This window comes from Aspergillus pseudotamarii (genome assembly GCF_009193445.1).
Source record: "Aspergillus pseudotamarii strain CBS 117625 unplaced genomic scaffold BDV38scaffold_22, whole genome shotgun sequence".
Lineage (NCBI taxonomy): Eukaryota > Fungi > Ascomycota > Eurotiomycetes > Eurotiales > Aspergillaceae > Aspergillus > Aspergillus pseudotamarii.
The window spans coordinates 201,640-223,956 of NW_022475036.1; the positions used below are offsets into that span (position 1 = coordinate 201,640).

The window sequence follows — 22,317 nt, forward strand, 5'->3', positions numbered from 1 at the left end:
GATAAGAGATTGACGTGACGTGCATTCTCTGTTCTATAAATTCGGTAGATTTAGAGAGAGAAAAAACAATAGGAAACATTTGATAGTAAAGCATTGTCTTTGTTCCTTCTTTAATATATGAATTATAGAGATATCGTTGGCTTGAAAGGTTGATGGTTTTATTGACTTTTACGATAACAGCTGAAAAAGAGCCTGTGGTATATATTGAACAAACATTATTCCCTTTTCGGTTTCACATCCCTCACCATACTATCAACCTCACTTTCAACCCCCTCAGCAGCCAGCTTATCATCAGACACTTCCCCGCTTTTTAATCTCTGCAGTAACCTAAGAATACCCTCCGTCGCATGACTTTGCTGGCGATCATTCCTCGCAAACCTCTCAAATGGTCTCATAATATGAAAAACCACCTCTTCAAGAAGATATACTGGGCCTATGGGCACAATATCGCCTGTTAAAGCCATACTCTCACACGATGGTGGATTCTCGGAACGATTATAAGCAGTCCAGCGGCAGTTGATTTCCATCCCTAGCCCCAAGTCTACGACTATGCCAATGCCGTCTTCGAGACTAGTTAGAGTACAGACAGTGGTGACGTTCGACTTAGGGTCTAGCGATGAGAACTTTGTATAGTTTGAACTAACAGAGGTGCTCTCCTTGATGCGAGACCCCGGGTAGAGCGATCTGATCATTAGGTCATGGTTGTGGAAGGCTTCTAGGATTGTGGCGCGGGAGAGCCTGTCCGGGACTCCTATGACCTGGCGTCGCTGGAGATCTTTGTAAAGTACTATGGTGATGGTGGAGATGGGTTAGTTGAAGATCCAGGGTTTTTGATGGGATATGATAAACACACTTGAGAACATATGATCAAGTGAGTATAAAATAGCCGAGTATAAGGTTCAGGCAATGGATGGCAGTAGTCCACGAAGCGCAACGTTCCTCCCCAAGCTGTCCTCCTTTCAAAATTCTGCTTTTCGATGAAAAATTGACGCAGTATACCTGAAAGACTTCAACAAGGATGACTCCTCGGTTAGCGGTTAATCTCCGGCCCCGGTTAATGGTTGTAGAACATGCTAGACTTATTTGCTGACGTTTTCATCAGTGTGGTATGAAATCTCGGAGAGGATGTCAATGAAAGTCCCGAATATAGCCGTATAATGAAGTGGGGAAGACATGCATGTGTACTATTAGGCTAAGAGCCACTAATGCTCACTAGTGATGCTTACCCTTTACTTCCTAGACTAGGGGGGATCTAGGTGATACTATTCCAAGCCCTACGCAAGCTCGGTGTCCTCCGCACTATTCCCGATGATACTGATAGCCTACTCAAGCATCTATCTTTACACTATGGTTCGAGTCAGCATTGGTAGAAGCAGGATGTTTGAGTATTCTCTGACTTTCCTATAATACCTTGTTGGTGAAGACCAAGCAATCTGGTCATTCCGGTGAATTGTGATGGCTTCCTCCTGGAAGCAATTAGGGACAAGAATGGGTCGGCTTAAATACTTACCTAAATTACCTACATAGAGGCAGTCAGCCATACCAGGTAAGTCGGGAGTATCAACCAAAAGCCTCGGTTCCACAATGAGATTGGAAACTGAAGCCTGGGGGTGGAAAATCCCCTAGTGTCTCTGTATTACTATAGTAGATTGTTGGAGGCAAAGAGCTAGACGCTTGATTGAACCGGTCGATAAACTATAGGGTTTCACATATGAACCCGTCATTTCCTTCCAGGGCAAATGTATTGATTTCAGCAGCAGCTGGGAGAACGAAGGGTCACATTATACCCTCAACACGGGCTCTGATTATCAGCAGATAGACCGAGATATTGAGTGCTACTTCCCGACTTATCTAACACTTAGGGAGCGGAGGTTCAGATGTACGACCCTAGCAAGCATGTAACCATCGACGATGGCTCCATTGCTGCTTTCTATGGCAGTGATCATGCCAGTAGCATTAGTGTTATGCCTGGATGCCCGACTGGTGTGCAAACAACGGACACTTGCGATGCTGTCTAGACGCTTGGGGGCTATGATTATAGGGAAGAGTTTTGCGCTGCATGTTCACTATGTATCGAGCTTTTCAGTCGAAGTATAGTGTCTACAATTGAGATAGCCATCTGGACTAGAATCTTTAACATCCAGGTCTACCCTGCAGAATACTTGCTGTCGCCGTTTCATAGTAGCCCGTATAAGTCAAAGGTTGCTTGTAGTATTGAATAGTCCAGGATCTGATACTTCGTTAAGAATATACCAAGCCCAAAATTCGCATACAACTAGGTCACCCTGACCGAATAATGACAATTAGCTTCACTCTCTCATGTATTATTTCAGAATCGGTCATGGCTACTAGGTTCCCAACGCTATTGAAACCATTGCACTATAATGTCTACCTTTCAGATGAGATTTCTGTTGCCATAACTCAAATAAAATAGTAGAAAGCATGGCAAAAACAATTTTTTTTTGTGAAATAAAGTCCGATTGATGTGCTCAGCCTGGGCAAAATCGATGAATATTTGACTGGAAAGTACTCCGTACGGAGTAATTAATACAAATTTGATTTAATGTCGCTCTCACACCGCCCTATAAATTTGCCGGCAGAAAAGGTGGGGCGGAGAACAACGATGACCTGTGACGTTCCATCTTGCACTGTTTGGCTCATGTACTTTGAGATTTGATATTTCAGCAGATACAAGTTTTAATAGACTGATAGCAAGCCGGATGGCAAGTCCATAGAGCCACACTCCAGATCCTATTTGACAGTGCCATTGTAGGCATTATGGAGTACTCACGGCAAGAAGCCTTTAAAAAGGTACAAACAAGCTCCACACATTCTGTACAGTGACCTGGCTAATGCGCTTCAAAGCTTCGGGACCCTTGTGTTGAGCTCAGCTCGGTTGGCCTTAGATACCGTGGCCATCAGTCATCTCAAAACGATGTTTTTCGGGCTCTCAAACCAGTGCAGAGCGTCCTGAAGGAACTGTCAAGTAAAGGTTCACTGGACGAAAAGCTAGCGGAATATGTATTCTTTCCGCTGTCTCACATATTCAATGAGACCCAGAGAATTTCTGCAAATTGCTTGGAATTGGCAGTTGACTGTTTGCGGATATTGATTGCTGACGGATGGCGACAACGCTTATCCCCGCAAATGGGCAAGCAGCTCATGATACTACTTACGTTGATTATTGGAGGCCCCCCAAGTAAAGCCAATAGTAGCCAGCAAACACAATCCAAACCAGCAGAACTGTCTATCACCGGCTTTGACTGCCTTTCAGCCATATTTGATGTCATGGAGGGGCCTGTAGCGCAAAAGACGATCTATAACGAGATTGGCACAGCGACGGTTGTTGACCAAACTGTGTATGTCTTGCTTGAAGGGATTTCAGACAATACATCGGACGACCTTTGCGTTTCTGCCGCAAAAGCTCTTCAAGCTCTGTACTATCGAATAACTGATCGGGTAGTCCTGGCTAGCATAATGCCACGGACGGTCTCAACGCTGACCAAAGTCATCAAGCCTACAACTCAAGTACGACGCTCTTACAAGCTGCTTTCTGCTAGCATTAAAGTCCTTACACACATGCTTAAGGTCGTTCTTAATGACAAAGTAGTGAGTGCTGCACCAGAGAAGCCCTCCCGGTCTCATGAAAGTGGTGATGATCTTGTGCTTGATGAATCCTGGCTGAAGGCCACAACGACACAAATTAAGCTTGCGCTTGCAAATGTTATTCAGGTTAGGCGACATGACCGGCCCGAAGTACAAGCTTCGCTGATGGAACTATGCTCAATGGTCGTGGAGGATTGCCGAAGCACGCTACAAGAGTCACTTCCCTTAGTGGTTGAGACTATGGTCGTGTTATCTGAAACTGGTGATGACGAATCACCTAACAATGCGTACACCATCCTTATGCATCTTGCCACCACTTATTCTGAAGTGCTGGATTCCCTTAAGAACTCTCTTCATACTTGGATTACTGCTTTCCCGAGAACCATGCAAAGCAATGATGAAACATCAAAACAATGGGCACTTAAACAGATATCTACTGCCTTTCATATATTGTCCCAGATCCAATCTGGGTCTGACATACTCACTACTGGGCTTGCATCAGGACTGTGTGACAGCGTTTCTGCAGCTATTAACAATTCAAATAACGCTCTTCAGCCTCTGAACCCGGAAGCCTCAGGCAGTCAAACTATAGAAGTGCTTCACCATGGACATCAGTCAAGGTCTTTTCCACCAGTTCTTCTGGAACATCGCAGTCAACAACAAACCCTCAAAGACCTTCAATCCATGATTCTTAGGCTTAACAGGTCTGAATCTGGAGGTGATATCACACGCCTAATCATTAACCGGGTTCATCAAGAAACAGGCAACTCTATGATTGCACCTTTTTGGTTGGCGCTGGAATGCCTCAAGGGCGGTGCTCAGCTCACTAGCCTTGATGAATTTATTTCGTCTGACTTTATAGAACCGTCATCATTGTTTTCTACGAGAGCTAATATGTCCGAAGAATTATATTACATCTCACTCCCTTTATTAAGCGAATCATTGCCTGACGAATCAAAAGACTGGCGGATTTCGGCTCTCGCTCTAGAGGTAGTTGCACTTCAGGCCCAACAGCTTCACGAAGCATTTCGACCAGAGCTGATGGACGCATTATACCCTGTTCTTCAGCTCCTATCATCGCCCAACCCCAATCTTCAGAGGCATGCTATGATATGTCTCAATATACTAACGGAAGCCTGTAATTATGAGAGCACGAGCACGATGATTATTGAAAACGTCGATTACCTGGTGAATTCAGTGGCCTTGAAGCTAAACACGTTTGATGTCTCACCGTATCCGCCCCAAGTCTTGTTCATGATGGTCAAACTATGCGGTGCGCGGTTAATTCCATATCTCGACGATCTAGTCGATTCAATCTTTGGAATATTGGATATGTATCATGGATATCCAAAACTCGTCGAAATGATGTTCAAAACCTTGGCCGCCATTGTTGAGGAAGGGACTAAAAATCCGTCATTCCTGGCAATAGGCGATGGAACGGATAGCGAACGTGCGGGACATCGTAAGAAGCAGTACAAGAGGTTACAGATCTCTATTCTTGCTGAGGATCTAGCAAATCGGAAAGCGAAGCGTGCCAAGCATCTGGACGAGTTTCCTAACGCTGACGAGCAAGTCTCACACCCAGAACGGCCGTGGACCACAAAGCCTGATAAGCCCGTCGAGCCAGAAGAGGATATCGAGACGCTTTTGAACAAGGGAATAGAAGAATCAGACGAACCACTGCCTGCACCACGCGAACCCGAAGACCAAGAAAAGCCATTGAGCAAATCACATAACCTATTGCTACATATCATCAAGTCTATCCCTTCACATCTTTCTTCTCCATCACCTTATCTTCGCCGGTCCTTGCTTTCTATCCTAATTCAGGTATCACCAATCCTCTCGGGGCACGAAAACAGCTTCTTACCCATCATCAATGAGTTGTGGCCATCAGTAGCTGCAAGGATCAGCCTTCCCTCATCCTTCAATATCAGCTCTTCATCGACAGCTCTCATGACAAGAGAAGACTCAATCAACGGACCCAAGAACCGACCAGACGACGAATTCAACTTCAAAGAAGAAATATACGTAACCACAACAGCCTGCCACGCCATAGAAAGCATGTGCAAGAGCGCCGGCGATTTCATGGCCACCAGAATCGAAACCGAATTCCCTCGTTGGGAACGTCTCTACCGTCGCGTATGGGAAACCGTCCGACAGGACGCCGAAAGGGCCATTCAACGGCGAGCCAAGAGCCAACCCTCCGAAAAAAACACAGATATACTTCTTTCACTATCCCTAGGACTCTCACAATCACTATCTCTCAATACAGCAGGGGGACCCTCAGGCGCACGCGCTTTCACACCTCACCATAGTCTCTGGCGAGCTCTCCTCTCACTGTTCATAACTCTTCTCACACACGTCCGCCTACCATTGTCTATGGGTGACCAGATCTGCGAATTTCTTGCAGCGTGGATAGCCCGGTTTGCAGGTCCAGGTTATTATTCTTCCCGTCCTTCTTCAAGGCAGGGGATTTCGTCTTCTCTCCGCCTGGAAATTGACTCTGTTAACAATGCTATTGAGGCAATGGAAACCTGGAACATTGACTTGACTTGGTTCATATTTCAGCAGCAAAAGGCACAAATGCGGAATATCACACCTCAAAGGAAGACACACAGTACCCCATTGATACGTGAAATCAATGAAGACCCCTTGCAAGCATGGTCATCGCCAGGAAATAAACTGAAGTTTGCGGAGTTGGCGTTCTAAGTGTTCATGAAGACTTGGATTATAAAGGGGCTTGCTTAAGCATGAATTAGATCAGGAGAACATATCTTCCAAAATATAACGATTGAATAATTATGTTGTCAATACATTCCAAGCATCTTCATACACTGTTATGGGATACGAGAAGAACCCTGGTCGTGCCAAATGGAGTTGAGACCGATGGCGTATCCCTTGACAGTGATATTCAATTCCTTCAGTGTATGTATCCCTAGCGAGCCACAGGAGAGGTTCCTTCTTGTGAGCAGTAGATAAGGGTGTCAAGTTTGCGAAAAAGTAGATTTGGCATTGGAACACCCCTAAAGCGTAGAGGGGGCTTCTAAAGTCTGCAAAGTACTGGACTTTGAAACTTAGGGTAGGTTTACGATGAATACAGAATCACAAGGGAAAAGATTTAATTGGAAGGCACTAATCTCAACTGTTTTTGTTTGTTTTCTCTGATTATTTTCAAATCAGAAACATCACAACAGGTCATACTGACTGTCAACAAAAGCAAAACGAGTGGAAAGTAGTTGGGACGAGGAATAAAAGTTAAACAAAAACATCCCGAAAGTAGTTTCCAGAGATAAAGGACTATGAATAGATAAGCTATCTATTCGTCGTCGCTCTCTTCTTCGCTCTCCGATTCAGCATTCTCAAGCCATTCGAGGAAAGGCGCAGCAGCCTTACGGACTTTCTTGCTAGTGGAGATATCAACATACTTCTTGCTAGCCTTAGAGCCCCATGCCTTGAGGGTCTCCTCAGAGATGATATCCTCCTGATAGAGCTGAAGAAGGATGGCGGGAATTTGGCTGATCAACTCAGGGTGATCCTTGCCCACGAAGCGTTCGATACCACCCAAGAAGGCCTTCTCGTGGCGTTCCGAGGTAACCATCTTCTGAAGCAAATCAGCGCGGTCAGGGATCTGCTTAGCGACATTCTTGTCGAACATGGTTTGAGCAAGAACTGCCAGAGTCTTATGCTTCGACTCAATACCGTATTCCTTGGCCTTCATGTAAATGTCTACATCGCTGACTTTAGCGACACCACCCTTTTCAGTCGCGGTGTCCTGCACCCAGCTACCGAGCTCGTCATAGGCAGAAGGGCCATCGGCACCATCTTCGTCCGCATCCTCAATGACAAGGGAACGCTTCAGGTCATCGGGGAGTTCCTTGGCACGAGCGCGGACGGCCTCCTCAGAGACGTCGACGGACCATTGAACTTCAGCTTCCTCAGCTTCAATGGTCTCGGCCTCAGTCTTGATACGACGAGTAAGTTCATCGTCACTGCCAGCGTCCATGCCCATGTCACCATTCTCTGCGTCGCCATTGTCAGAGTTGCTGTCTCCTGGGCTGCCGTTCTCTCCATTCGCTGTCTCATTCTTCTTGTTCCGCTGTTCACGACGGGTCTTCTTGTCGGCCTTGTTCTTTTTCCCTCCTTTTCCACTAGTTTCGTTGCGGAGGATGAAAGTGCTCAGTTTCAGACGGGAATCAACATCGGAACGTTGTCCGCAGGCTTTGCAATCCAGGATAATCTTATCATCCTTGATGATGACGTCGGTTTCAGGGTTCTTGCACTTCTTGCAAAGAACGAATTTGGAAATGAATCCGTCAAGATAATCCTGGAGCTTGGCGGCATCATGGGCGCCGTTAATAATCCAGCGGTCATCGGTCGGCTTGGCGTTGGCCTGAGCGCCAAGCTCGAAACCGAAGTACTTGATCACGTATGCAGGAGGACGGCTAAGGGACTGAGCGACCGAGTTCAGGTTGACAACGACGGTCTTGATTCCATTGCCCTTGCCCTCAATCTTGGACTGCAGACGCTCCATCTTGTAACGGTAGAAGGGATCGGTAACATCCCGACGAATGTTGACGGTAGCCATGGTGAATAAAGATGAAGATCTTTGTTTACTTAAAAAGGTGTCTGAAAACGAAGCAGGAGGGATTCCGGACTAGGGATGTCTTGAAAGTACAAGACATGCGTAGAGGTTTCCTGGTTTTGGAGGAATGGTGGCGGTTAAGATCGTCTCAACGGAGCGACTGGCACAGCGAATATGGCAGCCCAAAGCTTTCAGCCACAGGACTTAGAATGTATACTACAAGGTTTCGACGCGGGACGAAACGTTTGCAGCTTGAGCGGCAGGTGGTGTTCGAAATCTCTGACACAGGACGAATACATAGACAAGTTCTCGATCGACTCTGTTTTAGCGGATTTCTCCAACGGGAAGAGAGAAACCAACTGGGTGGTTCTTCTGTAAGGCAGCAGGAAAAGACAAAGGTCAGAATCTCGATACTTCGGATGACCGGTGGCTGACGACGAGATGACCGCAGTACTAACCAGTGGCTTTGATGAATCAAAATGTGCAGTAACAACCGTAAGCCGTGTTTAACAGCTTTCCGGGGAACTTTGGAAGACGGGACAATGTCAAGAACTGATGACTTGACGATGAAAAGAAGAGTAAGTTGGGATGGGAAAGAAAGAGAAAAAGAGGAAGGAAAGAGAAAGAAATTGTTGCCAAATAGAAGGACGATTCAAAGGCTCCACCGCCAAGCCCGGCAGAAAAAAAATAGAAGAGGAAAAAAGTCCAATCTGAGTCAGCAGGCCGGCTGATTTCCGGATCAGGTCGGTTCCGAGGGCACGTGCACAAAGCACTTTGATGCAATGGCGTCCGGAGTTATGTCGGACTTAACATTCCTTCTGTCTATTGATTTCAATCTCTAGACCGTTTTTCTTTCCAGCAGTATCAGTATTATTATCACACTGCCTGCATCGACAAACATTCCTCCCTCAGTCCTCCTTGCTTCACATCTGTTGTTTATCTTTTATTACGCAATTGAGCGAACACTTGTGCAAGATACAGCCGATCTTCTTCCTGCACACTGTACAACACAAGGGGTTGTACAAACCAGTTACTATGGGCCTAAAGAATGCGCTTCGAGCTACCGTAAACCACTAGGGCTGCACCGCTATGAAACACACTATCGTGTCCTTGAATACTGCCGATCATTCAATCCAAATTTCGACGAAGAATGACTGGTAGAATGCCCCAACTTTAAAGAATAGACGGGATACTTCAACCCCCTCACGTCGGGTTCGGGGGTGACTACCATAAATGTGATTAGAGCGATGATCGCTGAGGTACTGATTTCAGGGCCATGCAGGGGCCGAACTTCGCGAGTCGTCTCTGTCTTAGACGCCGTTCATGCAGCTAATCATGCAGAGACAGTACTAAATAGTAGTTCAATGGTTATACTTTCTTTGGATAGGTGCATGTACTATGTCGTAGTCGATTTGTGGATTGTTGTACTCGGTATATTTGTGGACAACGTTTAGAGTACACCACCAGGATTAGGTATATTCAAAAAATTACGGAAACACAATGCGGAGACTTGTAACAAGTGAACGGAATAGTACAGTAGTACAGTTATGCTATTTTAGAATCATTGATTGTGCGTTGAGTCGCGGTTAGAGGATCGAGTTTACCCATCTAGGGCTATACATATACTCTATATAGGTAGTAACTGGTTGTGGTCTGAACAGTACCAATGACACTCTGTACTGCCCGATAATCCGTGCTACAATATCCCAGACCAAAGGAATTTTAGATAAATGCAGGGTTGGATTTATTGTAGGGTTATAGAGAATCAACAGACTCTAGGTAGGTTATGCTATTGGCGATGCGAAAGTATGACTAACTACTATTGCGTAAATCCAAGCAAACCTCCCCAACGTCATTTCACCCACGTTTCTCGACCGACACGATTGTATTAGTGCCATTATAAACAGGCCGAAGATCCATGAGTATCGTCGGATAGAAGGTATTGTGCTCACCCGTTTCTCATATGGAAAGTTTTCCATGTGCATCCCTATCCTTGTCCCCACATACCCCACGTGCCCCTCACCGGTGTCTCGACGCTTTATGAAAGTCCCGTAAATGCAGCCATAGATACTAATTAGCGCAACCCAGAAAAATAAAAATAAAAATGCCGTTAAATCTTTCTTTGTATCTGGTTACCGACTCAACCCCGGCTATCCTCAAGGGCCGTGATCTGTGTACGGTGGTGGAGGAAGCTTTGAAAGGAGGTCAGTCATTTTCCATTCCCGGGAAATTCCCCATTAACGCTTGGCGTAGGTGTCACGATAGTCCAATATAGGGACAAGAAAAGTGATACAGGAGAACAGATACAGATAGCTAAGAAGCTGCATCAGATCACCCAGAAGTATGGGGTTCCCTTACTGGTCAATGACCGTGTGGATGTTGCTCTTGCCGCTGGAGTTGAGGGTGTCCATCTCGGTCAAGATGACATGGGTGAGCCATTTGCTGCCATGCAATTTTCATGGTCTAATTTCTTGTAGCTATCGAACAAGCAAAGCAGCTTCTTCCTAAGGATGCTATCATTGGGATCACCGCTGCCTCGATAGAAGAGGCTCAGAAGGCTATTGATGCCGGCGCGGATTACCTCGGGATAGGAACCATGTTTGCAACCCCGACGTATGTTATCTGCCACAAAATAATCTACTGTTTTAAGAATCATGCTGACCTCCATTAGCAAGACCAACACCAAGCACATCATCGGAACAGCCGGTACACAGGCTATCCTTGATGCTATCTCGGACACGGGTCGCTCTGTCGGGACCGTCTCAATTGGTGGAATCAATCTTTCTAACGTCCAACGAGTCCTCTACCAATCCAGAGCTCCCAGGAAGGAACTTGATGGAGTTGCCATTGTCAGTGCCATTATAGCTGCGGACGACCCGAAGGCCGCAGCAGCTGAATTTGTGAAACGCATTGCCACTCCCCCGGCGTTCGTACGAGCCCCAGCAGCTCCTCAGACCCGTGAAGTTGCTACACTACAGGATGAGGTGCCAAAGATCGTTCAAAAGGTCGTACAAGCGCATCCTCTTGTGCACAACATGATCAACTTTGTTGTTGCTAACTTCGTTGCTAATGTTGCTCTGTCGATGTAAGTTGTCTCGATTGTCTGTATGGCCTGTGCATGTCCAGTTAAGTGTGTTCTAGGGGTGCTTCTCCTATCATGGCCCCGCACGGGGATGAGGCTGTGGATCTCGCGCAGTTCGACGGTGGCCTAGTCGTCAACATGGGTACCTTGACTAGCGAGAGCGTTCCCAACTACCTAAAAGCCATCAAGGCTTACAACGAGCGCGGGAACCCCGTTGTCTATGACCCTGTTGGTGCTGCGGCTACGCACATCCGTCGTGGAGCAGTCAAACAGCTCATGGCAGGTGGATATTTTGACCTCATCAAAGGCAATGAGGGAGAAATTCGACAGGTCTTTGGCAGCAGCGGCGTGACTCAGCGCGGTGTCGACAGCGGTCCGAGCAGCCTGGATGGTCAAGCTAAGGCCACCCTGGCGCGGGACCTGGCTCGGAGAGAGCGTAAGCCGCCACTTATCCTTTATTCATTGAGATCACACTAATATGGTCGGATGCAGACAACCTTGTTCTTCTCACTGGTGCCGTTGACTATCTCAGCGACGGCGAGCGAGTCATCGCTGTGGAGAACGGACACGAACTCCTTGGACAAGTCACTGGCGTATGCTTACCTCCCTGCCCATACGAAGGTAATCGACAATACAGTATGCTGATATAATATATAGACCGGCTGTGCCGTTGGAACCGTATCCGGCTGCTTCCTAACTGCCTACCCATCCGACAGACTCCTGGCTGTTCTGTCCGGCATTCTGATGTACGAGATCGCGGCGGAGAACGCCGCTTCGAAAGAGTACGTGCGGGGACCCGGCAGCTTTGTTCCTGCGTTCCTCGACGAGCTCTACGCTATCCACCAAGCAGCCCTGAAGGGAGACCACAGCTGGTTTACCGGACGGGCAAAGATCCAAGTGATCGATTTGTAGATGCGTCGGCATATGTTGATTTCATGTGAATATAAAAGTTGTTAGAAATACTATCGATGTACACATTTCCAAAAACAGAACTCTCTCTCTCTCTCTATCTCACACACAGAAACAACAAGATAAAGAAACCCAAATAGACAATTTCAACACAAACATGCAAGAGAAAATCAATCTCCATTCAATACACACAACCTCAAGCGTAGCCCCTCACTTTGTGCCTGACAAACCAGGCAACAAACCCATGATCTTCTCCGCATACTCCTTCCTCACGGACTTCCCCGCCCGATTTCCTCCGCAGTCATCTTTCTTGACAATTAAACCGCAAGCCATTCAATCCATTTCACGCATCGCACATTCGACTCACCAGTACCAATCGCTAAACACAAACTCCCACACCAAAACCACCCAAGATGGCCACCATCACAAGAGCAGCCCGCATTCGTAAGTCCCCCTACAAGTCCAATATCGAGATAAACACTAATAAAAGTAATAGGTAACCCAGCCCTATTGTACGTCCATATCCCCCAGAAGAGAGTCCACCATAAATCTAACAATTCTACCAATCCAGCATCTGCGACATCCAAGAGAAATTCAGACCTGTAATCTACGAATTCTCGAAACTGTACGTCTACCACAAAACTTCATTGAGCAAATGCAATCCCCTAGAATTCATCATTCAATACAACCCCAACCCCCAAAATTCAACAATAACATTCTCAAAACCAACAATAATAACAAATGTGTAACATATTAAAAGAATCCCAACAACAACCAAACTCCTTAAAGCAGCCAACACGCTTCAAATCCCAACTTATGTCACAACCCAAAACCGGTCCAAACTCGGTGACACAGTTTCCGAACTGCAACCTCACCTCTCATCCCCAAATGTGAAAGCCGATATCGACAAGACCCTGTTCTCTATGATTACCCCCGAGATCGAGGCCAAGTTACCTAAGGTTTCTGCCGGGGAAACGCCATTCGATGCTATTATCGTGGGAATTGAGACGCATATCTGTGTTACGCAGACCACGCTGGATTTGTTGGAGAGAGGTCATCGGGTTTATGTTATTGTGGATGGTGTAAGTAGTGTTAATAGTGAGGAGAGGGGGATTGCCTTGGCGAGGTTGAGGGATGCTGGGGCGGTGGTGACGAGTAGTGAGAGTGTGTTGTTTGAGGTTTTGGGGGATGCGGGCCATGGTGGGTTTAGGACTGTTAGTGGGTTGGTTAAGGAGATGAAGGAGGAGACGAAAGGGGCTTTGGAGGTTTTTTCGAAGATTTAGGTTTTCTTCTTTGAGAGATTTGGTTTGATTTTTTGTTGGATTTTGTGGTTATAAAGTAGGAAAAAGGATTGAGTGACCTTTTTGAATTGAGATGTTGTTTGCTATTAATATTATGAAGAGTGCTATACGGATGATCTTATAGTAACTGCTTCAGTTTCGAGGGAATGGATGTCAATTTGTGTGACTGCAGCCAGGATGTTACTACTACGCTATAAACCGGTTACTGCATAGTACATGTGAAGTCGACCAACACCGTCAAACGCTCACTTTAACGTCGCCAAAGACAGTTACGTTACACGCATAGGTAGACCGTCAATTAGGACTGGACCCCTAATATATTTCATTTAGGGTTCGTCACAGCTCGGGTCGGTTGAGACGAGTTGAGCCACCCAAACGCAGAGGCGCCGCCAATGGGATTGGATACCCATGGTTTACCCGTCCGAGTCTCGTCTGGGGATGCTCGCGAGGATGCCGGCTGAGAGGGCATCGGGACTGCATCATTACTGGAGCTGGTGGGCACGTTTGTAGCCGATGACGTTCGAGAGGAAGACTTGGTTGGGCGTAGGACTTTCATAGGGCGAGTCCTGGAAGTCTTACAGGCGGTGGAAGCATTAGCATCTAATCTGGTGTCGCGTTTCCACGAACCCCAAACACCGGTTGGCTCCACCTTCGCCGGGCCCTCTGGCGGAGAGCCCGCGACTACAGCTGGCTTGCTCACGCTGGTGGATTCGGCAGTCCTTGGGAGTTCCTGGGTATCCAAAGATGTCTTTCGACTTTCTTCAGGCTCCTCAGTCGAGTCTCTAGCGGAAGCAGATGCTGATCTGGACTGTCGAGACAGACTCCTAGGTGGGCCAATGACACCGACTGAATGGCCATTGATGTCTGGTTGAGCGCTAGCTTGAAGCGATTGAGTCGTGCCCGTAGTACGTGAGGCATCCGATGCCGTGCGAAGGAACTTGAAAGCCGAGTCATCTTCAGGCCGCACAAGAGGGATCGAGATCTTGTTCCGCTCATCGTCCACCATGATAATCTTGTCCTGTGAGAAGAGCAGTTCTGCATTATGGGAACGAAGGATATCACTGCCAAGAACAATCTGAATGGAAGGATCACTGGAATCGATGTCACGGACAAGGAATCGGACAGTCAGTGCGGGCAGCTGGTGGACTGGGCTACCAGGCCTGGATGATGATTGGTGAATGCTAGCCTCGGGAAGATACATCGGAAGCTTGATGAACTGCAGGTCTTCCTCCTGTGTTACCAAGCCCTCGAGGCCCAGCTTTCGAATCAGAGGATAGCCCAATGACGATTTATACGACCCCGAGCAGACAGCTGCATACAGAAGCGTGTCATTGGAGAAGTTGGTCGTCAACCAGCACCGTATAATGCAGGGTACAGGGCCAAGGAGAAAAAGTCCAGGTGGAGGAATGAGAGGGGATCCACCGACAGAAGAACCCATCATTCTGCTGGTGGTTTCCAACCCTAGACTATTGGTACGTGCCGAGTGATGGGAATGTCCCGATGAGCTTAGTCGTCCATCAGATCGGTGAGACAAAGACCGCTCGGTCAGCGGATGACTTCCCATGCCACTTCCCGTTCGCAGTGGGAGCTCGCTGGTAGACCGACTAGCTTGTCCATAGTAACCGTGTATAGCGCTTTCATCAAAGCGAACACTATTCGCTCTAGATGTCCCTCGTCTTGGCTCCTCTTCGCTCTCTATGCCCATGGTCCCTCCAACCCCGTGATGCTGTCCCTGATCGAAACCTTTGAAAGTGTCGGCCGGTGAATGAAAGATAGGCTCTGCAAAAGGAATGAGATATCAGCTCCAATCCGAAAGCAATTCAAGGACCAAGTGAACACACCTGTCGGTATTGTGCCTGCAACGGATGTTGGAAACGGAGATAGAGGGCCCCAGACACTTTTCAATCTCGCATCCTCGTCCCTTCGCCGCTCCAGTCTTGCGATTCGCTCCGCCTGCTCGAACTGTGTAGCATGGAGCTCCTTCAGCTCTTCGAAGACGCGCCAGATGTCGTCACGTGAAGCAAAAGGGTACTGAGCATCCATATCCGAACGACTAGATAAGGGTGGCGAACAAAGCAACGACCAGGGAGAACAGGACACAAATGAATCGGATCCCAGGAATCAGACAACGTTATGTTTCTCCTTCAAGCTACCTTTTCGCCTTAACCGGCCAGGGTTACGTAGCTCACTTTATCCTCGAGACTCCTCCCTCCTCTGTGAGACGGCCGTACGGCCGTCCACCCGGTTTGCTAAAGATGAATATCTGCAACCTTTACCAAAACCATATAAACCTAATAGCAGCTTGCTGTTTGGGTATTCTCACTCAACAACGCTGATGAGTAATGACGGGAAACGAAGTGTCGAGAAGGGTGCCTTGATTCGGACGGAAAGAATGCCGACTTGACGGTTGACGAGAGATATCCAATGAGGTAAGAAGCGACCACCTCAGCTCGTGTTAATAGGCCGCGAAAATTGTTGAAAAATGGAGTAAGGAGCTGTAGGATCGACTGAAGATTTTCTAGCAAGGAACGCCTAGGAGAGAAATGATCTGCTTTGCAGGAGAATATGCGAGTTGAATGCTAGGTCGGAGGCTCCGGCGCTTTTTTAAGGGTGACTTGAAACACGAGTGGTTAGATTGCTCAAAGAAGATGCAAGAAATTTCAGGAGACAGGAGAAACAAGTTCGTAAGATCGTGGAGGACAGAAAATTATGCGCTGTAAACTGAAAGGAAGGGTGATGACGAGGCAAGGAAGCAGTATGGAAGGTGAAAGACAAAAGATGAGGGGATGAAATTCAATGCAACGGCCGTCACTTTCTATCTTGGGCTTAGTCTGAGTTTCTTTTGTCTCCGACGGAGTTTGGACTTGGAGCCGATTCTAGACCGCTTTTGTTTGCACACCTTCACTAACTGTAAGGAATAGGCAATAACAGTCAACCCTTTGAACTTATACTACATTCTAGGAGCTCTGGGAAATTTATAGAAAAAATTTAGTCTTTCCATTCTATAGAACGTGGTAAACTATCGATCCGTGCGGATCCCCACCCGTTGCCATTACATATCCGTCGCTCTCTACCTTGGCGCCTCCGTCCATGCGGGATGAACCATATCCATTGCAGTAGGTTCTTCCTCTGGCCACTTTGCTCGGATCGTTTCCATAATCGCATCAAACACTACCCGATACCCATCCGCCGTCAAATGTAGCCCTTTTCCATAGGTTAGTCAGATGTTAGACACAAACGAAATGAACAGCACAGACCATCAGTGAAAAATCGCGCAAATTGATCCAATTTTGGCAAATCTCTTGAGCCCGGCAGTGGCTCACCCTCCTTCCAACCAACGGCAGACATGAACGCCTTCCATACATCCACTACAGGGATGTCGAGAGAGGCGCCAACTTCGCGAACTGCCTCCGCATACTGTTTAGTAAAAGCGGCGGTTCGGCTGGGATGGGCATTTCCCTTGGACTCGTCAAACCCCTGTAATTGGTATTCGTTTACAGGAGGTGGAGTCAGCAGGAGGATATGTGGATTTTGGGCCACTGTTGCAGGATGTTGGATGATGCGAGTTAGATTCTCTTTATACACGTCCAATGGGAGATGCTGGGGGCTGCCGGGGAGACACGCGTCGTTGGCTCCAAAGAAGATAGTCTATACGAGTTAATATGCATAGACTACTTCGAAATTCTTGATAAGATTAGCCAGCGTACCATGAACCGCACTGTGGCTTGTTCCGGGGTGGGAAAGAACTTGGGAAAGACTTTGATGGCATGACCAGAGGTATAGCCACTACAGGGAGTTGTGTGGTTAGTAGGGCTATTATCGAACAAGTCAAATGCTCTGGCGTAACGCACCCAAACCCACGGTTGATCACATCCAGGCGTCGACTGTAAGCTGTAAGATCTCAGCAGCTGCATGAAGTAGTCGAAGGGGAGGAAAATAAAATACTACCTACCATCCTGCAGTGCTGCGAATAGCCCAAACCCCATGTGGGGGTCACTGGACATCTGGGTGATTGAATCCCCAAAGAGGATGAATTGATCGTAAGGCTTGTATAAAGCCTCTTCCTTGGTTGCCATTGCGAAACAAGATTGTCCAAGATTTACTTCTTAACCTTTCTAAAATAGCTGGTAGCTAGTCGGTGTAGAACAATATTGGGAGGAGAGATAGAGGGAAGAGAAGATTGAGAAGATTAAGTACTATACTACCGAATCATGGAGGGGCTTCGTAGAGATCAAATAGTTCACGATCCGATAAAGATGCTGACCACTCAGCGGCCGTCGGTGATTGCGGCAGATAAACAGTGGATCTCGTAAAAACACAATTAATTGCTTACTTAGACTTTAAAACCGTCTACCAATGTCAACCCCTTCATGATACCCACTTGAAAGATACTGGTTAACCCTTCTTTCTATACGTATTTGACAAATGCAAATGGAATAGCATAGCATCCGCATGGAAGGCTCTGGACCAGCCATCTACACGCTTCTAGACATCGAGGTTTTTCCACCAACAAACTTGGCTCCTGCGCCTGTTCAAGTGGGGTCTTTTTTTCAATTAGTGGTTCCTCGTCAGCCTGATTCGACAAGGGAGAAAGAATTCACAACTAAACCGGCCGTGTTCGAAAGGGAATACGGCCAAATTTCGTGCCAGCAAAGAGAGGAGAAAGGAAGCTTACCCTTCTCTACCCCCAGAAGCTTTGTCCGTGTTCATCAGAATTGCTTGTATGAAATTAGACGAAATCAAGTATGCTAATCGAAATTATCCAATCATATCATATTTAAACCTGGGACAATGAAGCACGCTCAATATTAAGCCCATTCCCTCCCCATTGCATGCACCGCAATAGTGGGTAGCAAGCTACAGCCGAATATCATGGCGCTCGCAACACCTGAACTAGCAGCGACACCAATGTTCGCAAACATATCAGGAAACCTGTTTGATGTCAATTATGCACCGGGGTGACATTTGCTTCGAAAGACTTACCAAAATGGGCCGATGAAGCCCCAGATCTGTCGAACAAAAGTAATGAAGACCCCTACACTTCCAGGATCGTCTGGGTGGCAGTCGACGGCATATGTGACCATGACAGTAGTCACGACTTGATTACCAAAGGCAGCCACTCCAGTTCCAACAATAGGCGTCACAGTCCAATGCCCCTCAGGGGCCTGCTGGGTACATACTAAAAAGATAATGACGCCAACAATGGTCAAGACAATGCCGGGGTAGCTGAGCCAGAGACGGAATTCTGGCTCCGGCTCCTTTCGTGTACGCCGTGCTCGGCGATTCATCCAGTAATCGGATATCGAACCCCCGATTTGCTCTCCTAGAATTGTGCCAACTATGACCCCGATAAACTGGAGACCAAGTTGTTCAGTATTGAGAGCAAACTTCTCTTGTAGGAGCTGAGGAACTTCGACGGTGATCATGACACTTCCGAATAAGAACACCATGGCATACACAACAGCTGGTACGACTACGCTCGGGCACCTAACCATGGTCAACGGGTGAACGAATTCCCTGAATGTCAGTGGGGTGGGGTCGATGCGTCGAAATGAAAGATATTGGGTTTTGAAGCCAGAAGGTGAATCCTCTGTACTACCACCAATATAGCGGGTTTCGGGCCCAAAGAAGATGTACAGGATGAATTGCACACCATTAGTGATGGCGAGAACCCAGAAAATCCAGCGGTAACCCGCGCGATTCGCAACAAAACCAAAGATCAATGCACCTAGTAAGTAATAGTTAGCGGAGCCAAACACCAAAGCAATATGTGCGTTCGCACTAACCAACTGGTATACCCAAAGTGACCATTAAGGTCCATATGCCCATATATCGGGCCCTCTCTTTCTTGAAGAAGGTCTCTGCCACAACGGCACTTCCGATCGCTGCTGCTGGAGAGATGAAAAATGCCGTTAAAGCTCTACATGCGGCCAGGGACGCATACCTCGGGCTCTTCGCACATCCAACATTGCAAACAAGACTGAGGATGGTGGATAGCAGAAATATAGGCCGACGACCGTACCGGTTGGACAATGGTTTCCAGAAGAGGGGAGCCCCTCCAAGAATAGCAATCTGTAGAGAGGTAAGATAGCTGGCTCTTTGTAGAGATACTCCTAAATCGACGCTAATGTCCTCATAGGCAGGGGTGATTGATGATGTAAAGGTGGCCATGCAAGCATGAAAGGCGACAAGTAGGAGGTTGGTTAATTTCTATAGTAAACAGAATTTATCAGGTGAGGCTTGAGCTATATACTCAGGAGGACTTCATACCTTCCAAGTAGGCCAGTTGTATGGGTCTGCGTCTGACGCACTTGGCATGGGGTCTAGGTCCAAGGTGCCATGTCGTTTAAAGAGATATTCACGATGAGATGGAGACAGCGAAGCCGAAATATCATCAATCTGTGGTGGGCCGGTCTCTGCTTTCTCAATACACTCGCTATCTTCCTTTTCCAGGGAGGAAAGGCCCTTGCTAGCTGGTGATGGGATCGATGGGATAGATAGGACCTCCCCTTGATCCGCCGTTCTTATATTTGATGGCATGGTATTGGCAAGAAAGGAATATAAACGGAGTCGGCCTCTTAAAACAAATTGGGATTATTTGAAGAACATGGCTTAACACTAGGCAGAGACAAGTAGGTGAGGAGAGCTGAGTAGCCCTATACCAACGGCAGGTAAGGGCTTATAAGGGAGGAGCGGATGGACCGGCCGTTAGGTTGCCACCCATTATGTTATGAACAAACCTAGGGAACTGTACAGTTGGTTCCAGTTGACAGTGCCTCCTGAAGTCTCGGACTGATGGATATCTGGGGAACCTGGGGAACCTGGGGAACCTGGGGATGGAAGGAATCTCTCTACTAGTACTGTGGGGATTAGGACTAGTCCCCACAGCACGTCAATGCCAGACTGGGTGCTCATAGGCTTGTCTCAGCGTACAGTTTGCTGTCTTGTGGAGAAGTGGCTTGTAGGTTCAGTTCAGCTCTGTGGAATGCTTACGACACAACCATGTTAGTGGGTGCAGAAGGAGAGAGAAACCCTTTCCAGAAGTACGTCCCCATGAAGATCAATTATCTACGACCCAGGTGGTGTAGTTGATTGCTAACATCTGCCTTCTGCAAATAACAACACAATCGCGTTTTACTGCTGAAAAGGGTCCCCCAAATCTGTTGCTATGCGAGCTTTAAAGAAGGAGACGTGAAGCAGAGAGCGGGTTACGTTTCCGTTTCAAGGTAGTCAGGCCGAGTCCAGCTCGGCCCAAACTACGAGGTACAGTTAGTATCTTCGGACTTATTTGGTCCAGATTCGTTACCATGGGCAAGAGGGTTGGGTTAACTAGTACTTGATTGGGATTTGTGGGAATTGTGGGGTGACCATAAATTCCGTAGATGATAGCAGGAATTGCAACGAGGACGGTCCATGCGAGAATAGGAGATATAGCTCCTTATATAGAGTTTCCTTCTACAAGCCACATTTTATACCTACTGCAGTATAAGTAGTATAGCTTAGCTGTTTGACTAAAAGATATTGGCCTTTCCTAGTGCGGGATTGCAGTTATAGATCCATACTATCTTCTAGTAGCCCCAAAACACACATCAATGTTTCTTACGTTGGCCCATAATACATTCAATCGCGAATCCCAGACAGCGTAACAGCCACGCCGTACCCTGCAGGCTCATCTCCATACAGTGAGGCGCCAGTGGTATAATCACACTCTCAACCTTAGGACTCTTTGTCCGGAATATTTCGGTGAATTGCATGGTGCATTCTTCCGAAGAGTCCCAAAAGCCATCATGGTCACCTATCGCATATAGAAAAGGCACAGTAACCCGCTCGGCATACAAATGCCAGTAGCTCTGCCACATTGTGCAGACATCATATAGCTCACCCAGGGGAACCGGCTTGTTAAGGGCCTCTGTGTGCGAGGAGACTTTCGGGTCGACAAGCAGTACTTCATTTGCTTTGGGCGGAAAGTTAAGCATCAATCTATCCTTCACATTAGGATTGAAACGAATATGCGTTTGTTGCTCGTCTGCTTGGTCGCTGTCACGGCTTCCATGGCTATCCCCCTCATTTCTGTGACTTGGATTTGGCGACTCATGCATGTGGCTCTTGCAGCCGATTCCAGACACGGCCAGCCCTGCCAGAGGATAACTTTTCGGTTCTGCAGCAGCCACGATGGCCATCATTCCCCCTATCGAATGTGCCAGTACCACCATACTGGATGCACTGGATCCAAATTCTTTCCACAATGGTAGAATAGTCGAGTTGAGGTATTTACCTTGTTCCTGGACGAATGTAGTGTATCGTCTTTCGAGATCTTCATTCTTGACTTTTGGATCGGGGTAGGCCGTGCTACCACCATATCCTGGTCTATCGATCGCAACGACGGGTATCTGAAGAGTCTCTCCGAGCGTGAATATGGAATACTGAGAGTCGATGTCGAAATACTCGGAATCATAGCTTGCTCCATGTATACAGACGATAAGGGGTATCAGCCGAGATGTTCCTGATGTTCGAGGCTGCGTGGGAATGAAGGAGCGGCCTGTGAGGGTTCTTTCATCCTCTAGTTTCAACACGAACAGTTGCATGATGATATATTTGTGTATTCTAGCCGTACGGTATGGCCGGAAATCAGGAGTGAGGGGTTTTAAGTGCCGCTGTGTTAGCGCTTCATCCACTTGGCAGTCCTCGACATTTATATGTACACTCTCGGTGATACGGGGATAATATACTGTGTTATCCCTGAGAATTTCAAGGCACTCGACCCATCCCCGGTCATTCGAGCTGGCCGAATGGCCGAGTTACAAAATAAGTATGATTGGTCATGGATATACTAAAAC

At 47.3% G+C, this 22,317-nt stretch overlaps 9 protein-coding genes across 9 annotated transcripts; 3 read left to right on the forward strand and 6 right to left on the reverse strand.

Moving 5' to 3' along the window:
• Positions 1-80: 80 nt before the first annotated feature.
• On the reverse strand, positions 81-1,436 carry BDV38DRAFT_244913 (uncharacterized protein). The gene has a single exon (XM_032054393.1). The coding sequence runs from the start codon at positions 690-692 to the stop codon at positions 216-218; it is 477 nt and encodes a 158-aa protein (XP_031914294.1). The 5' UTR covers positions 693-1,436; the 3' UTR covers positions 81-215.
• Positions 1,437-2,438: 1,002 nt separating this feature from the next.
• On the forward strand, positions 2,439-6,619 carry BDV38DRAFT_74353 (uncharacterized protein). Its single transcript, XM_032063857.1, has 2 exons — positions 2,439-2,811; positions 2,866-6,619. Exons 1-2 carry the CDS (start codon positions 2,779-2,781, stop codon positions 6,313-6,315), a joined length of 3,483 nt encoding a protein of 1,160 aa, XP_031914295.1. The 5' UTR covers positions 2,439-2,778; the 3' UTR covers positions 6,316-6,619.
• Positions 6,620-8,427, reverse strand: BDV38DRAFT_74320 (translation initiation factor eIF5). Its single transcript, XM_032063856.1, has one exon. The coding sequence runs from the start codon at positions 8,189-8,191 to the stop codon at positions 6,923-6,925; it is 1,269 nt and encodes a 422-aa protein (XP_031914296.1). The 5' UTR covers positions 8,192-8,427; the 3' UTR covers positions 6,620-6,922.
• Positions 8,428-10,158: 1,731 nt separating this feature from the next.
• Positions 10,159-12,202, forward strand: BDV38DRAFT_244916 (bifunctional hydroxyethylthiazole kinase/thiamine-phosphate diphosphorylase). The gene is made up of 7 exons (XM_032054394.1): positions 10,159-10,392; positions 10,442-10,618; positions 10,666-10,801; positions 10,860-11,273; positions 11,330-11,706; positions 11,763-11,863; positions 11,928-12,202. Exons 1-7 carry the CDS (start codon positions 10,293-10,295, stop codon positions 12,180-12,182), a joined length of 1,560 nt encoding a protein of 519 aa, XP_031914297.1. The 5' UTR covers positions 10,159-10,292; the 3' UTR covers positions 12,183-12,202.
• Positions 12,203-12,592: 390 nt separating this feature from the next.
• On the forward strand, positions 12,593-13,462 carry BDV38DRAFT_282240 (putative isochorismatase family hydrolase; the record flags this gene model as incomplete). The annotated part of the gene is made up of 4 exons (XM_032059751.1): positions 12,593-12,623; positions 12,676-12,691; positions 12,751-12,804; positions 12,940-13,462. 4 exons carry the CDS (start codon positions 12,593-12,595, stop codon positions 13,460-13,462), a joined length of 624 nt encoding a protein of 207 aa, XP_031914298.1.
• A 128-nt stretch (positions 13,463-13,590) lies between these two features.
• On the reverse strand, positions 13,591-16,272 carry BDV38DRAFT_74406 (uncharacterized protein). The gene is made up of 2 exons (XM_032063859.1): positions 15,322-16,272; positions 13,591-15,259 (listed from the first exon to the last, which is right to left on the reverse strand). Exons 1-2 carry the CDS (start codon positions 15,521-15,523, stop codon positions 13,803-13,805), a joined length of 1,659 nt encoding a protein of 552 aa, XP_031914299.1. The 5' UTR covers positions 15,524-16,272; the 3' UTR covers positions 13,591-13,802.
• Position 16,273: 1 nt separating this feature from the next.
• Positions 16,274-17,666, reverse strand: BDV38DRAFT_74405 (SGNH/GDSL hydrolase family protein). The gene is made up of 5 exons (XM_032063858.1): positions 17,433-17,666; positions 17,332-17,371; positions 17,188-17,266; positions 16,738-17,128; positions 16,274-16,684 (listed from the first exon to the last, which is right to left on the reverse strand). The coding sequence occupies exons 1-5, from the start codon at positions 17,554-17,556 to the stop codon at positions 16,551-16,553; spliced, it is 768 nt and encodes a 255-aa protein (XP_031914300.1). The 5' UTR covers positions 17,557-17,666; the 3' UTR covers positions 16,274-16,550.
• Positions 17,667-18,288: 622 nt separating this feature from the next.
• On the reverse strand, positions 18,289-20,526 carry BDV38DRAFT_292394 (putative MFS transporter; the record flags this gene model as incomplete). The annotated part of the gene is made up of 4 exons (XM_032062005.1): positions 19,751-20,526; positions 19,267-19,690; positions 18,464-19,208; positions 18,289-18,412 (listed from the first exon to the last, which is right to left on the reverse strand). Exons 1-4 carry the CDS (start codon positions 20,018-20,020, stop codon positions 18,289-18,291), a joined length of 1,563 nt encoding a protein of 520 aa, XP_031914301.1. The 5' UTR covers positions 20,021-20,526.
• Positions 20,527-21,017: 491 nt separating this feature from the next.
• Positions 21,018-22,266, reverse strand: BDV38DRAFT_244928 (alpha/beta hydrolase). Its single transcript, XM_032054395.1, has one exon. It carries the CDS (start codon positions 22,063-22,065, stop codon positions 21,070-21,072), a length of 996 nt encoding a protein of 331 aa, XP_031914302.1. The 5' UTR covers positions 22,066-22,266; the 3' UTR covers positions 21,018-21,069.
• Between the last annotated feature and the right edge of the window lie 51 nt (positions 22,267-22,317).

Excerpts from the sequence above, each read along its gene's own strand:
- BDV38DRAFT_244913 (XM_032054393.1), bottom strand. The coding sequence starts at position 692 with ATGATCAGATCGCTCTACCCGGGGTCTCGCATCAAGGAGAGCACCTCT.
- BDV38DRAFT_74353 (XM_032063857.1), top strand. The coding sequence starts at position 2,779 with ATGGAGTACTCACGGCAAGAAGCCTTTAAAAAG. Across the intron at positions 2,812-2,865 it reads GGCAAGAAGCCTTTAAAAAG|CTTCGGGACCCTTGTGTTGA; the intron begins GTACAAACAAGC and ends TGCGCTTCAAAG.
- BDV38DRAFT_74320 (XM_032063856.1), bottom strand. The coding sequence starts at position 8,191 with ATGGCTACCGTCAACATTCGTCGGGATGTTACCGATCCCTTCTACCGT.
- BDV38DRAFT_244916 (XM_032054394.1), top strand. The coding sequence starts at position 10,293 with ATGCCGTTAAATCTTTCTTTGTATCTGGTTACCGACTCAACCCCGGCT. Across the intron at positions 10,393-10,441 it reads GGAGGAAGCTTTGAAAGGAG|GTGTCACGATAGTCCAATAT; the intron begins GTCAGTCATTTT and ends CGCTTGGCGTAG. Across the intron at positions 11,707-11,762 it reads GGACCTGGCTCGGAGAGAGC|ACAACCTTGTTCTTCTCACT; the intron begins GTAAGCCGCCAC and ends GGTCGGATGCAG.
- BDV38DRAFT_74406 (XM_032063859.1), bottom strand. The coding sequence starts at position 15,523 with ATGGATGCTCAGTACCCTTTTGCTTCACGTGACGACATCTGGCGCGTC. Across the intron at positions 15,260-15,321 it reads TGCAGGCACAATACCGACAG|AGCCTATCTTTCATTCACCG; the intron begins GTGTGTTCACTT and ends TTCCTTTTGCAG.
- BDV38DRAFT_74405 (XM_032063858.1), bottom strand. The coding sequence starts at position 17,556 with ATGGCAACCAAGGAAGAGGCTTTATACAAGCCTTACGATCAATTCATC. Across the intron at positions 17,372-17,432 it reads ATTCGCAGCACTGCAGGATG|CTTACAGTCGACGCCTGGAT; the intron begins GTAGGTAGTATT and ends GAGATCTTACAG. Across the intron at positions 17,267-17,331 it reads GTGATCAACCGTGGGTTTGG|TGGCTATACCTCTGGTCATG; the intron begins GTGCGTTACGCC and ends AACTCCCTGTAG.
- BDV38DRAFT_244928 (XM_032054395.1), bottom strand. The coding sequence starts at position 22,065 with ATGCAACTGTTCGTGTTGAAACTAGAGGATGAAAGAACCCTCACAGGC.